The sequence below is a fragment of the Parasteatoda tepidariorum genome, chromosome 10 (assembly GCF_043381705.1).
Source record: "Parasteatoda tepidariorum isolate YZ-2023 chromosome 10, CAS_Ptep_4.0, whole genome shotgun sequence".
Taxonomy (NCBI): Eukaryota; Metazoa; Arthropoda; class Arachnida; order Araneae; family Theridiidae; genus Parasteatoda; species Parasteatoda tepidariorum.
Genome location: NC_092213.1, coordinates 73,422,692 through 73,444,995, shown reverse-complemented (window position 1 = coordinate 73,444,995; position 22,304 = coordinate 73,422,692). Strand labels below are relative to the sequence as shown.

General features: G+C 31.4%; 1 protein-coding gene across 3 annotated transcripts in view; it reads right to left on the bottom strand.

Annotated features, from left to right (window-relative positions):
- The window catches only part of LOC107442639 (collagen alpha-1(III) chain-like), a 65,009-nt gene that overhangs the window by 27,357 nt on the left and 15,348 nt on the right, over positions 1-22,304 (bottom strand). For all 3 annotated transcript variants that reach the window (XM_043053931.2, XM_043053934.2, XM_043053932.2), the window contains exons 4-10: positions 15,490-15,533; positions 10,821-10,889; positions 9,411-9,506; positions 6,162-6,254; positions 5,501-5,536; positions 4,170-4,196; positions 686-727 (exon numbers count right to left, since the gene is read on the bottom strand). In XM_043053931.2, the coding sequence (XP_042909865.1) occupies positions 686-727; positions 4,170-4,196; positions 5,501-5,536; positions 6,162-6,254; positions 9,411-9,506; positions 10,821-10,889; positions 15,490-15,533 (407 nt within the window). The remainder of the gene's footprint in view (positions 1-685; positions 728-4,169; positions 4,197-5,500; positions 5,537-6,161; positions 6,255-9,410; positions 9,507-10,820; positions 10,890-15,489; positions 15,534-22,304) is intronic.

Sequence of the window (22,304 nt, the reverse complement as noted above, 5' to 3'; positions counted from 1 at the left end):
CAGAACTAAACATAAATAATTTAATTTTATAAATAATAAATATAAAATCTTTAACGGAAATGTACTAGCATAAAGCTTATACAAATATGACCTGAGACATCACCTCCTACATCAGAAAACCTCCACACGGTTTCCTATAAGTAGTCTGCGCAGATTATTTAAAAAGCGCTCCACTTGTACGCATGAACCAAAATTCTATTTTAAAAGTACTTGAGATAAATTTATCATATATATTTGAGAGTTGAATCTGTAGTGGTTGACAAGTAAGTAAAACAAATCAATTATATTCATAAATTAAACAGATTTTTAGACATATATTTGTTACCACATTCTAATTTTTAATAGATTTCATATTAAATGGTTCTTTCACGAATTGGTTTATCTTCATGGTGGTCTAATCGGACTACCTACAAAAAACCGTGTGGAGGCTTTCAGTTATAGGAGGCGTTGCCTGACATCACAGAATCACTTCGCGCCAAACACTGAGCTACCCAAAATATCCAGCTTTAACGGAAATGCTCAAAATTCTAAGTAAATCTTTTACGCAAATTCAAATTGTATTTAAAAATTTAGGCTTTAGTTCTCTACCAATGACAAATATATATCACACGAAACTCAATCACTGTATTTGTATGTAAATATACTGTATTACTAGAAAAAAAATTAGCATTATCAAATTTCTTACTTTCATTCCCCGTAGATCTCTAGGTGGAAAATAATCAGCTATCTGTAAAGATAAAGATATCAAATAAAGCATATGTATCTTGTATTTACAGAAATGTGAGACTTAATTATAATTATTAATTTATGAAATATAAAAATGCATTATGAAGGGAAAATAGTCGTTTTTATTTCCGTTTAATGTTTTCATACATATTTATGCTGTATTTAGGATAATCATGCAATAATTGCAAGCTTTATTTCAAAGCATTTTCAAACTAATGCAATATGGGTTTTTTTTCATATTGTATGTTGTTAGTAGAATCGTGATGTAGGTTTATTATAATTCTTCCCCTTCAAATGAAGTTTTTTGATACATCTGTCAATTGATAGCATTAAAAAAGGTCAAGTGTGCGGCTATTATTATGTATAACCTTTTAATTTATATTTAGCCATATTCAGTAAAGCGGTTACAATATTGCTATGGAATTAATACACATTGTAAAGATTGAGAAATGAATAGCAACGCGTGGCCGAAATTGCCATTATAAGCCCATGAGCAAAGGTGACTAGATTTCTAACCAATCAACGGAACATGCTCAAAATACTTTATGATTTGAGGCGCTGATATATTTATAGAAAATACTAATTTGCATGATCAACAAAGATTTTTTTACCCATTCGCAAAATGGGTCTTGGTTTGGATTTGATGGCGTGCACACACTTTTCAACTGTGTTCAAGAGTAATAGTAAACAGTGCGCATGCGTCGTCATTGCATGCGTTGCTATGGCGACAGCTGCTGTTTTTCTTTTTTTTTTCACTAGCAGGCATTTTCAATGTATTTACACAATAATAACGTAAAGTATTTTTATATTCTTTTTACTATTAATGTATAATTACTGGCTTGACAGTGATTTTAATATGAATATGAATACTGAAGAAGGAAAAGTATTTCGTGACGTCTTGAAACACGTAGATAGGCAGGATATGAAAATCAGTCCGACGACAAACATCAATTGAGACAGTTTTTGCAACCCATGATTTGAAATGTTGTGGCGTTTAACGGAGTCAATCCAGAGAGAAAAAAGCATTTGACCAATGGGTGACCAGTGGTCGTAATAAGGCGATCACAATTTTTTTTAAATCCTTTTTCTTATTTTTTAGTTTATACCAAATATCAGATATAGAACTATCTTCATCAAATTTGATTTCATTAACTGAACAGTATTGACAAATAATATGATATTCTGCAGTTGTTTAACGCATGTAAAATAAATGAGCTCATAAGAATTTAAATTGGAATTCTTTTCTGCAACCAATTTAACATGATCAGATAGGTTTGCTGCTTCTCAGATGGGATCAGATAGATTTGTAAATCATGTTGCTTTTTGCTTTTCGCTTGAATTATCTGTAAGATAAAATCATCTTGAGGGAAAAAGTATGCGTACTCCTGACTTTTTGATATTTCACTGCAGATATTTTCGATGAAATCCGAGGATTATTAGAATTTCAGATTAAAGGTGCACGAGGACAAATTTTGAAATTCGAGCACTGTTCTCAAAATTTGAGGACGTCTGATTACCTTACCCTAGGAGCTTCAGAGTTATGGACTTGTTGTTTATGGTCATCGGTAACGGTTTTGTATTTTTCTAAATTATCTGAATCTCATTTTTTCTAACAATATTATTGAAAACTGTAATTCCACTCAAAATAGCTCTTTCATCGTCATTTAATGATTTGGAAATCAACTCGGCGAGTTCTGCAAGTTAGTCCCCAATTCAATGAAATAAGAAAAACAGCTAAATCTCAATAGTTTTTAACAACAAATATTAAAAAAATTCAAATTAAGATAATTTAAAAGAATAAAAGTACCAGTACAAGTGGGTAAGACCATCCAATCCATAAAATGGAGGTACCTTCTTGCAATTTTCAATCCTTACGATGTGCCTTACCTTGTTGTACTTAATGATTTTGTATATATTTATTTAATTATAGCATCATACAAGAGCTTGACTAATAACCCCATTACACTATATGACTGACAATTAATAATTATTCTAGAATTCTAAGTTCAATTATTCATTAAACATTGTCAGCATAAAAAATTGTTTATTAAAAGCTGCATTTGCAAAATGACATTATAGCGCGGCTTTTAGGAGAACTCCTCCAGACTAAAAGTCTGGGACAGTCTGCTACTATGGTAACAAGCGAGAGCACATTTCTAATGGGGGTGAAATGAAGGAAAGAAGGTGTCGACTGGTTTACTCACGACGGTATGCCAAGATTAAGACAAAATTATTCACCCTACACCCCTATTCGAAATGTCGTTTCCTCGTAACCATAGTACCCGCCACGATGCGAGACGAGTGTCTGAAAGAGTTCTCCTGAAAGCCCCACTATAATACTAATTATGTTTTTAAAAATCCATAAATAAATATTTCTTAATATACAATGATATTAAAAAATAAATAACAATAATGATTATGTTCAGATATATTTAGTTACAACATATTACAAGAGAATGACTAATAACCATCATACTGTGCAACTGATATTTAATTATTATTCTATAATTCTAAGTTCAATTATTCATTAAACAATGCCAGCATAAAAAAAATTGTTTATGAAAAACTGCTTTTGTAAAATGTCGTAAATACTAGTTATGTTTTTAAATATATCTAAATAAATATTGCTTAATATACAATGATATTAAAAAATGAATAGCAATAATGATTATGTACAGATTTATTTAGTTATAACATATTACAAGAGTATGACTAATAACCATCATACTGTGAAACTGAGATTTAATTATTATTCTATAATTCTAAGTTCAATTATTCATTAAACAATGCCAGCATAAAAAAAATTGTTTATGAAAAACTGCTTTTGTAAAATGTTGTAAATACTAGTTATGTTTTTAAAAATCCATAAATAAATATTGATTAATATACAATGATATTAAAAAATAAATAGCAATAATGATTATGTATAGATTAAATTTAGTTATAACATCATACAAGAATGTGACTAATAACTATCAAACTTTAAAACTGACATTTAATTATTATTCTATAATTCTAAGTTCAAATATTCATTAAACATTGTCAGCATAAAATATTGCTTGTTATAAACTGCTTGTGTAAAATGTTGTTTTCACTAGTTATGTTTTTAAAAATCCATAAATAAACATTGCTTTATATACAATGATATTAAAAAATAAATATCAATAATGATTATGTATAGATTTAATTTAGTTATAACATCATACAAGAATGTGACTAATAACCATCCTACTGTAAAACTGACATTTAATTGTTATTCTATAATTCTAATTGTTATTCTATAATTCAATTATTCACTAAACATTGTCATCATAAAAAAATTATTTATTAAAAACTGTTTTTGTAAAATGTCGTAAATACTAGCTATATTTTTAAAAATTCGAAAATAAATATTGATTAATATACAATGATATTAAAAAAATGAATAGCAAAGAATGTCTTACTACTGTTCTTGTGTCTCCAGACTCGCCCTGTAAAGATTAAAAAATAAATAAATAAACTTCAGCAGTTTCTTTAAATTCTTCTTTTCTCTTCTTTTCTTTAGATGGATCATTAAGAGAAAATGTCTATTCTTATTTTCTATTTTGATATTGATTTGATAATATAGGGTAAAATTAACGGCGACCACCGGACCCAAGGTGACAAAATGCAAGAAATAGTGATCAAAAAATTCTCTGTCAGTAACCCTCCGATGGCCATTTTCTGCGTCAAAAATGTACCAACATGGGCATTTACTTATTGATTTTTTAAAAAAAATAAATATGGAATTATTATGAACATTTCATAACACTCTGAAAAGTATTTTATTTCAAGTCACAATTGTTTCTTGAAATTTTTCTTAATTTCAGAAACAGGCTTTGCTATATCATATTTTGCGAAAGGCTTGAAAAGAAATGCCACACTTTAACATAAAAAGTTTTTTTAAAAGTTTTAAAATCTTCAATTTTTGAAAAAATGGTCAAATGTTTTGAATGAAGTAAAAATCATTTATTTCTTTTAATGATTTTAATAACCTTTATTGCATTTTGAAAATGAAACTCATTTAACGCGAAAAAGTATGTTTGGTCTAAGAAATAGTTCTTAAGATATAAAAATCGTTTATTTTTTCCTTTTTTTAAAAGGTGGAATAAGTCTATTTGGTGCTAAAAATCGCTTATTTCTTTTCATGAATTAATAAACATTATTGCATTTTAAAGTTTAATCAAACTATAGTGTTAAATACAAACACTCAAGCTTCTATACCTTCGCCATCATTTTTAAATTCACTCAAATGCTAACACTTAAAAATTTCAGTATGGAAAAAAATGCACTTATTCCGCTTTCAAAAATACAGGCACACATCTGAACTGAGGTTATTTTGAAGTCAACAACATTGTTATCTTTGTGACGCCAATGGACAACTAAAGAAGTATGGATAATTCAGAAACTGTTGTAAACAAACTTTACTTAATATTTAATAGAATAAACTAAGTTAACAAACATTATTTTAAAAACGATTCTAAATTAAAAATCACTAAAATTTGCCGAATGTAAAACTGGCGAAATTTGCATTTTATATAGTACAATATCAATCTTCGGTTTAGAAAAAGAAATAGTTTAGCATCAGTTTTTGAAGCCTTACTGGAATTGGGTAATTTGACCCTCTGCACTCGAGATCAACCGTCTGCCCTCGAGGTCAACTCAGTCAATAGTTCATCAATTTATGTTTGAGACCTTAATTTTGGACACCAATATCGACAATATTACAAAAAAAAAATAACATAAAATTTCTTACTTTCATCCCTGGAAACCCTGGTGGTCCAGGTTCACCCTGTAAAAATAAGTTTTAAATAACATTTAAGAAAAGATATTAATAATGTAAATGAGGTGAAAAAAGGAGAAGGATAAAGTAGGGCTGTAGAATCGGAAACATTTGCTCGATTCAGACATGATACAGGTCGATACGGATAAGAGACATAAATAAAACCTGATTTATTGCTCGATACGGACTTAGATTAGTTACCCATGCAGCACTTATAACAAGATGTGTAAATTAAGCGTAAATTCTTGGGTAAATGGTACATGCATTACGCTTCTTATTTTGCTTTTACGTTAATACCACATTTAAGCGGGGGAAAAGAGACATTACAAAACCTGATTTATTGCCCGAGAAGTAAAAGATGAATTATAGAAAAACCTTCTAATTTTTATCCAGCTTTTAAATTGGTTCTCTTTTGCATGTTTTAATTTTCCTCTTTTTTAACGCATATTCGCCAACTCTTAAGCTTATATCATTTTTGTGTTTTTTTTTCTTGATTAATGTACTAATTTACTAAATATATTAATATATTAATTACTAAAATGGATTTAAAAAGTAACATATTAAGAGCAGTGGTTATGAAACGAACTTTATACGACACAGCATTAGTAATTTAATGAAATTAAGTGCAACTTACAGGTGGTCCTGGGAAAACATATATATAATATAGTGGAAAATTTCCAGAATTATTCACTGATGATCCATCTTGTCCCGGTGGTCCTACTGGGCCCTACAAAATACACCATTGTTTTTAATTTTTCACACTATCTATAAATTAAAGAACAATATATATTGACAATACAAACTATAAATTAAAAAACGATTGTATTTTGATATAAATAATTCAATTTAATTGAATCAAGAGTTTCATTGTGAGCTAGCAAAAATATGTCTTAGTTATGTTTCATTTTAAAGGCGGCTTATTTAAGTTTGCAAGAATAAAATAAAATTGAATATAGAATTAAAACGAGAGAAAGGTTAAGAACGAAAAAATTAAAATGTTTGATTACGCATTAATGACCATTGTCAAAAATTTCCCCTTGAAAAACATTTTCAATAACTTTTGATTTGTTAATCATATTTCTGGCGAAATAAGTTGTAAGCATGGAAAGTTATCCGCTGAAAAACAACTTATGTACCTTAAATAACTAAAATATAATATCCAAATAGATTTTGATCTAATCATCATATCTTCACGCACTAAGATGTTGGTTGGTTGGTTCTAATGCCACTTGCCACACGGGCAAGTCTGCTTGGTGAAACCGAGCAAATTTAAGGCAGAGTGTGCAATGCTTGTTTTTCAGTACGCCATCTATGGCCAAGAATTCGACTTCTACCACATCATACGTCACGCCTGTTTATAAGGCGGACCCATTCATTCATCCACAGATCGTAATTTTAACCTGAATCAGAGAACGATCGGTCTTCAATCCAGTACCCCCAGAGATATTGATTTTTTATGGGAACATGGAGGACTTTGCGACTCGACAGAATTTTAACACGCACTAATATAAATGTTGAGAATTAGATATTTCCTCAGAAATCTGGTACTTACGGTGTGTAAAATAAAATGGCATACTCCTAAATTACTTTTGATCTAATTATCGTATATTTTAAAATATAAATTTACCTTTTCATACAATATATTTGGATATTTTAATTATATTCCTGGAGGGAAGTGAAACAATAGAAACAGTATAATCAGACGAATGTTTGATAAAAGTTCGATTTCGGTATAAATCGGTTGAAAAAAAATCGTGTTTTTAAAATTTTATTTCTCAAAAACTATTTGACTGATTTTGTATTTTGTCATTTAAAACTTCACCCATTTGAAATTTTTTTGACCACCATTTCATTTTATATTAAAATATAATAAATTATTATTAACACGTTGAATGCCACGCTAATATTACATGACTTGCTCGTCTGGCCAAACGGTAAATAACAACAAACTAAATTTACAAAGGCAGATTTTGCTAGATTTTTATAAGATTTAGCATGGCACACGTAAAAAAATTGGTAAATTATATAAGCAACGAATTGTTTAAAAATAGTGGTGGATAAAAATCAACTAAATTGAATTTATTAAACTAAGAATCACAATCAATAAACTACTAGTTCAAGTTGGCATCTCTGTGTATATAAATAAAGCTATTTTTGTGTGTTCTATATTGCATTAACTTCTTCAAACCATTTCAGTAACGATAATAATACAAAAAAATAAAAAATTTACTCGAATTGTGTTTTCTAATAATCTTGGCTTCGCCGGTCACCCGTGACCCCCGTGACTCTACAAAGAAACTCAGTGCCAGTCATCGATGAACCACATGGCATTCAACGAGTTAAAAATACTCGGTAAGAGAAAGTACGTTTATGTTTCTGATTTCATAGCTTAAGATATAGTTAGAACTAGTTAACAGAGCTGCCAACCTTTACAGATTTCACCTAGTATTTTTATGTTCGGATTTACAAATTGATTTTAAAATGATTTTCACAACCACTACATTAAAAATAAATTCCTAAAAATGCAAATAATTTAAACGATATCATGTTTATACCCTAGTGTATCAAAAAATAATAATTCATACCTTTCATTGTATTTTAATTATTTTTTTTCTACCAAAGTCAAAATTCGATAGAGTAGAAGTTGTCTGGTATATAGTTAATTAACGTATTCAAAGTTAGCTTCTTACACCATAAAAATTGGCTCTTTGTATGAGGAAATTCAATAATTCCAGCAAAAGTTTTGTATCTATGGTGGTATTTTCCTTTTAAAGCTTACTGTTCAAAATGAGTTCCTTACTCACAAAATGTTACTCAATGAAATATAATAAAATGTTGGCCCTGTGGTCAACTGTCAGAATATATAATTAAGGCTTTTAAAATGATAAAAAAAATTGAACGAAATTTGTTACAGAACTTCAAGATTTAGCTCTAACTGTTGAATAATCAATATCTCTTATCCTCGTCCCCTGTCTTGACAGGTAAGCTGGAAAAATGCAACACGTGATTCAACAACATAGTATTAAGAAATATTGACCCCTTTTCACGGTGATAATAATGAATGGTGATCTGACTAATGCTAATTTTTATGGAGATGGAATCAGAGCTGCTACTTATTCTGGAAAAATGAGAACTGGTAGAATGGACACTCCATATTTTTTTGCTCAAAAAATTAGATTCCTAGTGACAACCACAAGTTAATGAGCCGTGATGGCTCAGGGGATAGAGCATTCGCCGTCCAACGAGGTGATCCGGATTCGAATCCCAGCAACGGCTGGTTGATACAAATTCCGCATCCGGCTTGTACCGACCACAGTGCTGACGTAAAATATCCTTAATGGTAGACGGATCACGGGTTAGAGTCCCCTTGCCGTCAGACTAACCGTGGTAGGACTTCGTGGTTTTCCTCTCCATGTGACGCAAACGTGGGTTAGTTCCATCAGAAAGTACTGACTCAGGAGTCCCCTTGTCCTCTGGATTGGGTTCGAAATTACAAAGCTACAGGGTTGAACATTAGTAGTCGTAAACCCAAGAAATTGGGTCGGCTGTTCAACAACGGTTATAAAATATAAAATAAAATCACAAGTTATAAACATATCAGGCATATATATTTTCTGCATCTGCATAATAAGCAGTCGTAGTCTTGAAAATCTTACTTCCGCCGAGAAAAATTAAAATGTTCTTACAACCTGCTTTTTTTTTTTTTTAACCTTCTATGAATAAGTAGCAGTCCTTCTGGAGGATCTTGACTGCGTTTTGTCTATGGGTTACTAATTTCCTTTTGTGATTGATATTTTAATGCTGAATCGCTTTTGTAAAGTTTCGATTAAAGTTAACCATCAATATTCAGACAGAAATAATAAAAAAAAAAACGTCAACGTACCACCTGTCCTTGTGTGAACTGAAAAACATGAGGATGAGGTCCTTTTTCTCCATTTACTCCTGGCTGAGCAGCTAAGCTTTGAAGCCATGATATCAACTAATATGAATAGAATTATTATATTTTATATAATTATCTATTTTAGTATACCGAGATTCTACTTTAAAAATCATATTAAAATTATCAATCAACAAAAATTACATAATTATTGAACCGTTAATCGCGGAATTCAAATTTTAGAAATCAGTCACAGGGGCGGGATTTAAATTTAGCATCTATATATTAAAAAAAATAGAAAACCCTAAAAGAAGTCTCGGTCTCCTCCAAGAAGTCATAGCATTACGTGACTGTTATTTTTTTTAACGCTATGCGTTTGTTTCAGTTATGTATTTATAAAAATTACTCATTAATATTTCAATCGAACTCACAAAATCTCACTTAAACTTAAATAAATTTCTCAGAAGAAATTCTCTTAGAAATTCTTTTTCTTTTTTTCACAACGATCAAAGGGATTATGTTAACACCACTCTTATTCTTATCTTAATCAGTTTAATAAAATTTTTTCCATAATATACTGTTCATTTTGAAACAATTTAAATTTTTTTTAAACTTTAAAAACAAATGTGTAAAATATATTTCCCAGCTCAGATAAGTGTAAATTAATGCACTCGTATCCTCCAGAGGAAGTTATAAGCGTCTCTTATTGTGCTGCCCTCTGCTGCTAAAAAAGAGAACCACCGGTAGGTGAATACATGTCAAATGAAGGGCTAATGATCCTCTTACAAATTTTACGAGAAGCTTATTGTCAAAATTATTTAACAGTTATAATATATATATATATATATATATATATANATATATAAATATATATATATATATGCATGCTTTGGAGATAAGGAATTAGATATAAGATCCCTATCTAAAATGTTTGTTATTGGTACATATCACACCATCCAACCATGACCAAGCATCTAGTTCAATTTTCCAAGGTTTTATCTTCTAACAGGAATGCTGCATACATTTGCCCTCGATCAGAGGAAGTGGATAGTGCCTGAGCTAATACCCTTCTCTTCAAACTTTCACACCCCCAAAAAACTAGAAATCTTTCAGCCACAACAATTTCCTCGTCACGTGCCCGTTGTTTAGTAGGCTACCGGGATCAAACTTACGACACTCAGCTCACAACTAGCGATGTCAGCGACAACTTGACCGACTACCGCTTTGTTACTCAGACATAAAATTTTTTATTACTGTTGTATTGTATGTAGAGTTTTCTTAAGGGAGTGAAAATGTTTTGCGTCAACTACTGCACTTCCGCTTGGAATATTTTAATTGGCATTAATTCTAGTAATATTGTTATGCAAACCGAAAAAGTTAATCAGCTATAATTTTTGATAACTGATGTGTTCTTACCTCTCTAGGTAACTCGGGTGGACTAAATCTTCCAGGATCTCCCTTCGAATCAAATTCTCCTGGCTCACCCTTAAAATCAAAGAATTGTACATAATTTTAAGAAAAATGAATAAAACATTTTAAGGAAATATTTTTCATTTAACCTAACACCTCCATGTCCGGTGAGCAAGACTTTTCTGACAAATAACTGAAACTAAAATACTGAAATGACAAGGCAAGGCATATATATAATCTAGTCTATGAACGGCACAAACCTTAATATAGGAAAAAAAATGGCAGAAAGCGAACACAGCCATTGGACCCATCTCATATCCTAAATAGAGTAGTCAGTGGTGTTTAATGATTCTATTTTTTCCGTCCATTGTTTATGACTGTTGTATCGGCAGCGTTTTTTAATTTGTCTATTTAAGTTTTTCCCCTCTTTTCTAAATTTGGCATCACAGATTCCATGTTATAGCTTCCAGCTCCAATTGTTTCGTTGCTTAATTAATTCCTTTAGTTTTGGTGGAAGTTTAAAGTAGTTGATTGCAACCCAAGGATTAATTTACCAATGGGTTAGCTTACCATGGGCAAACTTATGGGTAAGTTTTTGTGCTAAGGCATGATCTTTGTTGATGTCTTCTTATATCTTTGAAATTTTCAGATCAATGCAGGATGGAGTATACAGGATTTTTTCTTCTGTGTTTGTAATAGCTAAGATGTTTTTATACAGTTCCCAATCGGTTTTATTGATTTCGCCATTCATCTTTTCTAGATGAATTCCAATGATATTCTAGCAGAAGCATGAAAGTAGTGAAAAAAATGGCTTTATCTATTTCATTAATGAATATAATTGGTTTGCCTGATTTCCTTGTTAACTATCACTAATTAATTTCTTAGATATATAAACAAAGGAGTAAGATAAATTTATTTCAAGTATTTTGAAGATCGTTTCAATGAGCAATACTGGTTCACTTTTTTTAAAAGTCTGCGCTCACTACTTATAAAAAGCAGTGAAGACTGTTTGATGTGGAAGTCTATGACTGTATCCGATTTGAAACACTTCGACCGAAATAGTTTGGACTGTTAAAGTTAAGAACGGACGTTGTCCGGAATCGGTCACTGTCAATAAAAAAGAAGAGACTGAGCTCAATGACATCAGTTTCATGTTTTACTATGGGTAAGTGATTACGCTTTACAGCTCATAATGGTACTCAATTGAATATTCATTTCATTGCATGCTCCTACCTCCAACGAATTTGTAAGATTCGATTCGAAGAGCAGCATTCACGACACTGAGGTATGCCAAATCAAGAAATGTATCTTGTGACGAAAGATTTTATGAATATGAAAATAAATAATTGCATTTTCTACTGGTAGATAACAAAATCTATTTGTTTTTAATGTGTATAATTATTCTTATGGAACTACTACTAATTACTGCTCATTTTGCAAACTATTTTATAGAGTGATAGACTGTTAAAAGTTAAAGTTTTAATTTTTTTTGTTGTAATTCTGCCAACACTTGAAAACGTCACCTCGTGAGAACTTCTTTACTTGCTTTGTACTGTCTGTGAAGTACCTCAACTGGAATATTAACAATATACAGTAAATTGGATAAGTTAGAATAAAGGAATGGCAGAAGTGGTAGCAGACTGTAAATGTATATAAATTCAAAGTGTTTGATTTGACCGGGATAGCTTGGTTGATAGAACGTTGTGTTTGTGAGAACAGGAGTTCAGATTCCACCTGCCGAAGAATCCCCTTGTATTGAATGGTCACTTGTGCACATTAACTCTGTCAGAGGTACAAATTCCTCCAAGTTCAAATAACAAATGAGTACTTCTAGGGGGTACTGTTTATTTAATAATTTCGTCTGTTCAAGTCAAGCAGTAGGTACGCCTGAGTATTACCTACACGACTGTGAATACACAGCTAATTACCACCTAAAAAGACCAAATGTGGATCATTACGAAGCCTTTGGGGGCTCACTACAACACAACAAACAATTAAGGAACTACATAGGACACGTGATTTATATCATTAAAACAATGAATAGTATAGCCTCACTATAAAAGTAAGACTCAATATATAGTCAGATACAAGTAATTCAGCAAAACAAAGTATAAATTTTAAACATAAATAAAATAGCAGCTTTTGTAAACACAAATTGTTTTCCTATCCTCAAATACCAATCAAAACATCATCAACACAAACAAAATACATACACACCCCACAATCAACCACGGGCTGGCTCACAATGGCAACCAACGTGGTTGAACACCACACACGCCTCATCACTGGACCTACTTCTAGTCATTAGGAGTAGGCAGTGCGCTAGGCATCTCTTGAGCTGTCCGTTGGGCCATATAAGTTAGATGTTTATATTTTGAAGAAAAAAAAATTGTTATGTGACTAGCTATTTGATATTGCAATGTGTTTGATGTTACTTGTATTTGTGATGTAATGCCGCTAGTCAATTTATGTATACCCAAGGGTGATGAAACAGTCGATAGTTAATAGCTTTGTAATCTTTATTAACTAATTTTAACTATAGACATTCAATTTAAATTAATTAATTCTCATTAATGCTTTAATGAACTTAATATTTTTAGTCATTGGCCCGAGTGATGGAAATCGGGATGATAGGGATTAAAAAAACTTTTTAATTTATTTAGTGAAAACCTACAAATCTCCAACCAGAGTTAGAAGGAAATCTCAACACCAGTTGAATCTTCTTGGAGGTGGTGGGCCAGTTTTCAGATAGGGAGCGAAGAGGGTGCACAAAAGGTAGCACAATGAAGGAAAATCAGTTGTACCAAATCTCCAAGTAAAAGTAGGGTGAAGCATTGTACCAGTTACAATGCCACCCCGGAGGTGATAGGACCAATTCTACGGCTCCGGTAGTCGATACTGCAGGAGGACGAAAGCAAGACGCTGTTTTGCTTTTCCGGAGACCACGTTTCTTAACAAGCTAATTTTTTTTCTCTCGAGCAAATCCCCTGGGGAACAACATTACTTCATCTAATTAATAACTAATATCAATAGTCTCAACCTGTATAATTTGAACTCAATAGATAACGGTAATAGTCTGCAACCAGTTAATGTAACAATATAACCTATACACATCAGATGACTGTTTTAACTATTTCCAACTGATACTGAACAATAAAAAGCGAATTTCAACAGTGATTTTTCAATTTGATAAAGCAACAGCAGTCTCCTAAAGACTGAAATAGTAGTACTAAGTGTAATTAGACACCAAGTAATGAATGTTAACTGGCGCAAAACCGTATCCTCTAATAATAAATTAATTTCCAAGCCAAGTGAAGCCCATTTAAATATAACCTCCCAATGTAAGCTATCTTGTTAGTAGTAATTTATAATAATTGTAATAAGTCAATAAATATGCAATTTTGAATAATTTATGCTGTTACTTTAGGTTTTTAACACATAATTTACGATCTTGACAAGTCTATCATTTCAGCCTTTTCTTAAATATATTCCAAAATCAGCTGTTCCCATCTTAATTTATATTCACGACTTTAAGTAACTTATTTGCTATATAAGTTAATCAATTTTCTAATTTAAAGCAACTTCAATCGAGCAATAAATCATATTATGTACTTTTATTTAATAATTTCGTAATTGTAATTTTCTATGTACTAACCCCTTCCCTTTCAGCAAATCTCGGCAGACGGGCTTAGTGGGTCTGTAGGGTTGTAGGATTGGGCACTAGGTGAGCAGGACCGCACGCGCGTCTTCTGGGTGACGGCTGTGTGGTTTCCTCATCCGACGGGCCTGGGTCCTGACGACCTCCGGATTTGAAGGGGAGAAGCTACGCAGTGGTCGTGAAATATCGCAAACCCGCTTCGCTGGTCGGCTGGCCACCTGCGGTGACCAAACCGTGATAAAAACTTTTCTTATTTACATGGCGAACTGAAAACTAACTAAACTAAACTAATGATTTGCTTGACATGTACAGGTGTGAAACCATACGCAGCTAGACCTGAAAAAATATCACCTTTTCATACTCAACTGGTATGTTTATTAAGACTACTTTCAATGGTCTCTCCTGTTCTAATTGGAATGTGTGGTATTTTATGTTTAACTTTGGAATAAGTCTGTGACAAATCTATAGGATTCTAAGCTTAACACTTTTACGTGTACATGTTCATCTAGGACTTTACCGATGACTCCACCAACATCACGTTTTTTGAGTAACTGAATTTCTTTTTATCTAAAGTTGTTATCATTATTAAGTATTGATGACAACTATCTGACCTTTTTGGGTGCGGATAGATGAGAATTAAATTCTTGATCTATATTTTCTGTTTTTGATTCCTTCTAGTCATCATTTTCATCAGTTTTGAAATTTACGTCAAGAGTAGGCGTGTCTTGATTAATAGGCGGGCTCTTACAAAAGCTTCCTTGGACCAGAATATGACGATAACTGAATCGTGCTGCCATCTCTTGAATGTTATGATTGTAAACGATATTATAATAAATATATTTATAAGAAAAATTTATTCTGCTCAAAGTAATAAATTTTATTTTTAGTTTTAAAATTAGTAGTAAAATGGTTCCAAAACATATAAAAGTAAAATAAATAAATAAAACTTTCATTAACGTCTGTAGCATCTCTATTTTTAGCATGAACTTTTCAAAATCTAAAATTATGTCTACTCACCTCGGGTAATTCAGATTGCTCAGGTTGAGGTGGTACGTCATCCTCTGCAATATAATCACAGAATTATTTAAAAAAAAAAAAAGAAAAAGGCGAAATATATTCTTAATTATATATATTAAAATTGAAGACAACACAGTAAACCATTTTTCGGTCGTGAGAGATTTTCGAACGCGTTGTTGATTTCAAATCTACGAGCTTCAAATTTATTGCTCTTTAAAAACGATATATTCGTAAGCAAGAGTGACTACTAAATCAAGTGTTCCCTCTACTACGTAATATCCTTGACTCCGCCCACTATACAATTTGCCAGCTAATCAGCAATTTTCGACTCTTTGATTAGATTTTTAAAGATATTTCGATCTTTTTTCTATTTTACATCAATTTTTACTATCTCCTAATCTAGTGTTTCAGATGAAAAGGTAAAAGGCCCTCCAGGAACTTGAACAACCGGTGACGATTACGTACTATTCTCTTCTACGTGTACTTGGTAATGTGGAACGCCATATGTTTATTACTTTAAGTGTTTTTTTTCTCTTTTTTTTTCAAGGGAGCAGACCAGCGTATGTTTATAAATATAAAGCTATACGTTCTTTATGAAACTGTACCTTCAGACAAAATTAATAAACTAAACTTGAAACATAATTCTGAAGAAGAAAAAAAATTTGTTTTACGAACAAAATTAATTTCAGTTTTTAACTACCCACAGGTAAGTTCAAAGCTGAATAAATTAGATAAGATCAAGTACTGGTATAAATAGAACAAATAATTTCATCCCCAGTGTAATCATAAGATTTGAAAATAACAAGCAACATCGGAACTGATGCAAATTATGTCTAAAAAGTCTCATACGCGTGCTAAAAAATTGCTGAGTCAGAAGACAGGGCTAGGTCAATATTTTTACAGGAGTCAGTTAGGTTTCCGGTACAAACTAGGTTTCCGGAAGATATTTCGGGAAGATAATTTTGAACGTCCGATCACACTACTATCACACCACCAAAAATTCTTAAACCTGATTGGTTATTTGACATGTTTACATACGCGAAAGTTGGATTTCGTTAGAAAAGAAGTAAAAAGGTTTATTTTTTAAATAATTATGCTTCTGATCTTTTGCTGTTAGAATCATCGTTATTATTCTATTTTTTTTTAACCGTTATTATTTTTCAATTATTTTTTGCGGTACTGGTTGAAAAAGGCGAGCGAATTTTTAACTTTATTGAATGCTAAAGGTAAGAGAGCGATGAATGAATGGTGCATGGATCAAAATTTAATTACGAAAAAGAATGAACACCTTAAATGTGGAGAACAAATGAGTTCGATTAATCGAAAGGATACGGTAGATAGTCTTGAAAGGAGATGTCGAAAGCGTGGATTGACTGCTGCTGCGCGTGATGCTTGTCGGAGTGTTATGAGAGAAACGTGGTTTTCTATGAGTAAATTAAGTATGTATAATGTTTTGCGTTCAATTTAAAAATTTTTAATAAATTTGTAGTAATTTAAATTGTTTTTTTTTTTAATAAGCAACGTTGATCCCAGTAATAATCTCCAACTTGGCGAGATTTCAAAAAGTTTCCAAAAGTTGGGATATTCTAGGATTTGACCGTCTAACCTTTATTGATGCTGATGCAACAGACAGGCATAAACTCACCTCCCAAAACACCTAAGAATAATTCTGTTCCAGAACCTAATTACAACTACCATAACCAGACTACGCACAGGACACTTAAAAGAAATGAAAATATTCCCTGTATAGCCAAAGAAGTTCAATACTTGTCCTGACTGTCGCGAAGTCAAACTTTCTCGAGATCGTATTTTAAATTGTTCTTCTCTACAACATAGACCCAAACCCCACTGACTATCAACTGCTCTATTCGCCAAAGGTTTCTGCTCTATTCGCCAAAGGCTATTTAATTCTCTCTGCACTACTTGGACCAGACAATAATAACCTCTATTAATAATTTAAAATGTTAAGAAAAAATTGAGTTCGCAGAAGGTTAAAGAAAACTATAAAATTTCAAATGCTGAAAAATGTTCTTTAAAATAACAAAATGCAAGCAAATAATGAGCAGAGAACTTTATCATAGAAAAACCTTTGGCTGCTGCCATGGAGAAATATAGTGTTTTGTTAATTATAAACAAATCATTCCTATTGTAATTTCTCGGGTGTTAAATAGTTCTCTATGTATGTTTTAAAACTGTTTAAAAATCTCTGTAATCATGAACATTTCACTTTTCCCGAAAATAAGAAAGAATGAAGTACTAGTCTTACCAGTTTTTGTTGGTTATTTTTATACTTATATAAATTATTATCTGTTTAACTCTATTCTGGAAAACGATGTTTACGTTTTATATCTAGATTAGCTTTCGCTGCCTTTCAAAAGACGGTGGAGGCGAGAAGTTTAAGGTAGAAATACATCCGCTGAACTCTCTATAGTGAGGGAAGAAGTATACGCCTACCTAAATTCAAATCCTCATTTGGGGTGTGGTTACTATATTACTAACTAAAACAGCACGTATCATAAGCATAATTAAATTTTTCTAAAATTTTACGAACGCTACGGGCATCAACTGTTTTTTTCTTCTTAAAATAAGGGCGATTTGATGAAAATTCCAGATGTCTTTACGCCTTTCGTTGAAAATGATTACCAAATGCTGCTCGCATTTCGAATAAGAGCATTGAGTAATAAAAAGTAGGCGTTACTATCAATCATAACCTTTTCCTAAAGTCAGGGCTAAAGAAAAGAGATAAGGACTGATTTATTCCTCTCTAGAGCTGAAGCTACGTCACGATCTCAATCTCGGAGATCGCAAGCTTGCTTTGCTTTATTTAAATAAACGCGACCCCTATCCCATCCATCATTGAATTACATATGGAGATCGCAAGCAAAATGATTATAAAAGCTTTGCCTCATTCTCTCTGTAAAAAAAAGTTCGACTTTTTCTTGATATTAGCTTTCAAACTTTACAGAATTAATACATTATTTTCGTCCAAAAACATAATTAAAAAAACTTTCCTGACCATTATATTAAAAAAATGCAATTTTAAACTCATTAAAATATTTAACTAGTTGGCGAAAATGACACTATAAATACTTTGTTTTTAAAAGTTCAGTTTTGACTTTTATTATTAAGAATAATAGAAGCATATATCGACACTTTCTTACCTACATATTGCTAGATAACAATAAGTTGGGTTAAATTTAGAATCCTGATTTTAAAATATGCTGTTAATAGCATTTTGTTCATACTTAATCATTAGGGAACAACAACCTTTAACGCTAATTACTGAAACAAAATAATAATTTAGGTTCATAANTGAATACGATATTTATCATTGTCACAACTATTATCGTCAATGATGGGATTCGAATACGATAATAATGATCAGTAAGACTGATTTCGATAATCATGCAATGCAATATTATCATGGGTGGGGAAACATTTTGTTTTGGTAATGAAATTGTTAATTACATTTATTTATAACATTTAATAGCATTAACATAAATAAAGTTTCATTTTGGCAAATATAAGAATTATGTTAATAAGTAAAGTTTAGAAAATATCGTTTTGTATCGTAAATTGAATATTGATTATTTGAACTATTATTATTTCTTTTGGTGTATCAATATAACTAAAGTAGAATTCGTAAATTTGAATGAGAAAAAAATTATTTCCTTACTTTTTTTAAATATTAGTGCATTAAATAAAGCTGAAATCAGTTTAAAATATCAGACATAATACACTTTTTTTGTAGAACTGAGAATTTTGCAGTTTTTCTAAACTTTATCTTTACAACATTAACTACAACACTTTTTGCATATTATATTCTTGAAATACAGACAAAATAAAAATCACTTTTAATACAAATATACGCTGCCGGTGAAGGAAAATCTACTACCGATAAAGAACTGATTAATTGCCATATTCCGTAACTGAAAAGTCAAGCTACAAAAAAGGGATATACTACATTAATACATTAAATGGAATTTCAATTGAAATCAAGTTGTTTGAAATAAAATAAGTGGGTTGAGGTAAAAGAAGTTCTTCTAAAATTTCTAAGTATAATACAATTTTTTAAAAAAAATACTTCGAAGCATTCAGCTTTCGAATGTTTTTAAAATGATTCTCATTTACTATGCTCTTCAATTTAAATACCTCTTTTACTTGTTTAGTACACTTTTAATAAAAAAGTTCAACTTGTCACTACTTCCATGTATATAAAGAGCTTTCTGATTCATTTGTTTACAATGCACTAAAAGGGATAATTCAATTGCTGTTGTTGTCGTAGACCATTAAGGCAAGGGGTGCAAATGTTCTTGTTTTCCAGTGGCGCCATCTATGGCCAAGAATTCGACATCTGCCACATCCATACGTCATACCCGTTTTTAAGGCGGCCTCATTCATGCATCCACAGATCGTAATTTTGATATATATATATATATATATATATATATCAAAATTACGATCTGTGGATGCATGAATGAGGCCGCCTTAAAAAACAGGTATGACGTATGGATGTGGCAGATGTCGAATTCTCGACCATAGAGGGCGATACTGGAAAGCTTATAGATGCCTTAATGGCCTACAACAACAACGTTTATATTTTTTAGTTCTGTACATATACATTTATGGATTTAATCCAAACACCCTAGCTAATAAATATGTGACAACTCAACAGTATCAGAAACATCATAACTGTTGAATATTTATTTTTTTTTCCCACCTGCTCATATACATTTATAGATTTAATTCAAATACCCTAATAAACAATCGGCAACTGACTCAACAATTTCAGAATCAATACTGTGGAGTATGTTTGTTTTTTTTTTAAATTTTTTTTTTGCCACTTACGCTTGCACACTTTTGGATTTAGACTGAGCCATTAACTCATTCCCTCAGTTAATAATTAATTAACGACTAAGCTGCCCAAGATTATAGGAGGCACTACAACTGTTGGGTATTTATTTTTCCCATCTACATTAATGGTTTTAATACAAATATCCAAATTAATAATAAATTGGCAACCCAGCAATTCAACAGTTTATTCAACAGATATGTTTTATTACGAATTCACTTGAAAATGATCATGCTTGCCTTTTTACAAGGTATGAAAATGTGTTACCTGTACTGGATTTCACGTTCATGATATTAATAAGTGTCATTCATACTATTTATAAGTGTATATAAAATTACTAAATTAGAATTAGTAATTTTCTTTCTGAGAAGTATTTTAAAAAAAATGTTTGTGTTTCGCAAACAAATCAAAATTTAAGTTTTTTCAAAAAAAAATTTGAATACATGATTGATGTTTTTTTCACAGATAGTAATATAAAATAATCACACGTATTTGCCTTTTATGTTTCTATGTTAGATTTTCTTTCTAATTTATCTTAGCTACGTAATGATATTAATTAAACTACAAACATTTAAGAAGGGTGTTCATAATTACTGATGCATAAGAATTCTATATTTGACTTTCTTGTCATCAATTTTATAATTTTATTATGAAAATTTAAATTTGTCAAAAAAAAATTTCATGGAATTAACTCTTTTTTTCTAGATTTTTATATTATTCCAAATTGCGACAAAATATATTTGTATGACTTACAATGAAAGTGTATTTAATATTTCAAAGTGTGATTATTTGTGATATTTTACTCATGCACTTTTAATGTCATTTTATTTTTTTCTCCGAGATTTGACCTCACCTAGTGATATCCGATTTGAATTGTTAAAAAATACAAGTCTTGCTGTATAATTATGAACATTTGGACAACTGTACTTTTTAGACCAATAGCCACTTAATTTTTTCAACTGAAAGCATTTGTCTAGCTACATCTTAAATACATATGACTAATTAAGATTCTTGTGTTGAACATAATATGTATGTATGATGTTGTTTTTTAACTTCGTGACTGGCATTTTGTAAAATTTAATGGCAATTTAAAATTTTTGGATTGAGCTTTTACTTATAAGGGTTACCCCCTTATATAGTAAGGATTTTCTTCCCATTCAAGGGGGGAATTTGTGATGTGATAATCACAATGCTTGTTATTTCAATTGCCTACTGGGCTATCTCCAACTGAAGAGCACTCAAGGTTGCCTTCGGTCTTTACGAAATCTTAAAGCTCAGAGATTAGCGTGTTGAATTTGGGGATTCGTGCAACCGCTATAGAGGGGACGCTATCTTTTGGAGTTAGACCAGTATTCCCCGTAGTTCTCTGTCCGAAGGCGGCTGCCTTCACTTTGCTGTATTTTTCTCTCTCTCTCCCTGTGTGCTCCAGGGAGAAGATATTAAATTTCATAAAAGCATCATAGAGTAGTTAAAAATGTAGAAAAATTCAAAATAAATTATGCATAAAAAGCTGTTGCATTTTAATAAATATAAAGATGAATACTAGATCCACAATCTGCGACACACAGGGGGAGAAAGAGAAATATGCAGCAAAGAGAAGGAAACCGCCTTCGGAGAGAGAACTACGGTGAATACTGGTCTATCTCAAAAAGATAGCGTCCATCCTTTAGCGGTTGCTAAAATATCTAAAGTCAACACGCTGAGCCTTAGAGATTTCGCAAAGGACAAAGACAACCAAGATGGCGCTTTAGTTGGAGACAGCTCAGTAGGCAATTAGAACAGCAACTATTGGCGATCGTAACACTCGAATACGCCATCTGGGGGGAGACCAGTTTCCCTTCCCTCTCCTCCTCTTTTCAGTTGTATAGGAATGTACTACGATATTTTCCCTTTTCTTAATATTTTTCCTTTTTAATTAATAAAAATATTTTTTAAAATTTCCGTGATACTTTTCTTTAGAACT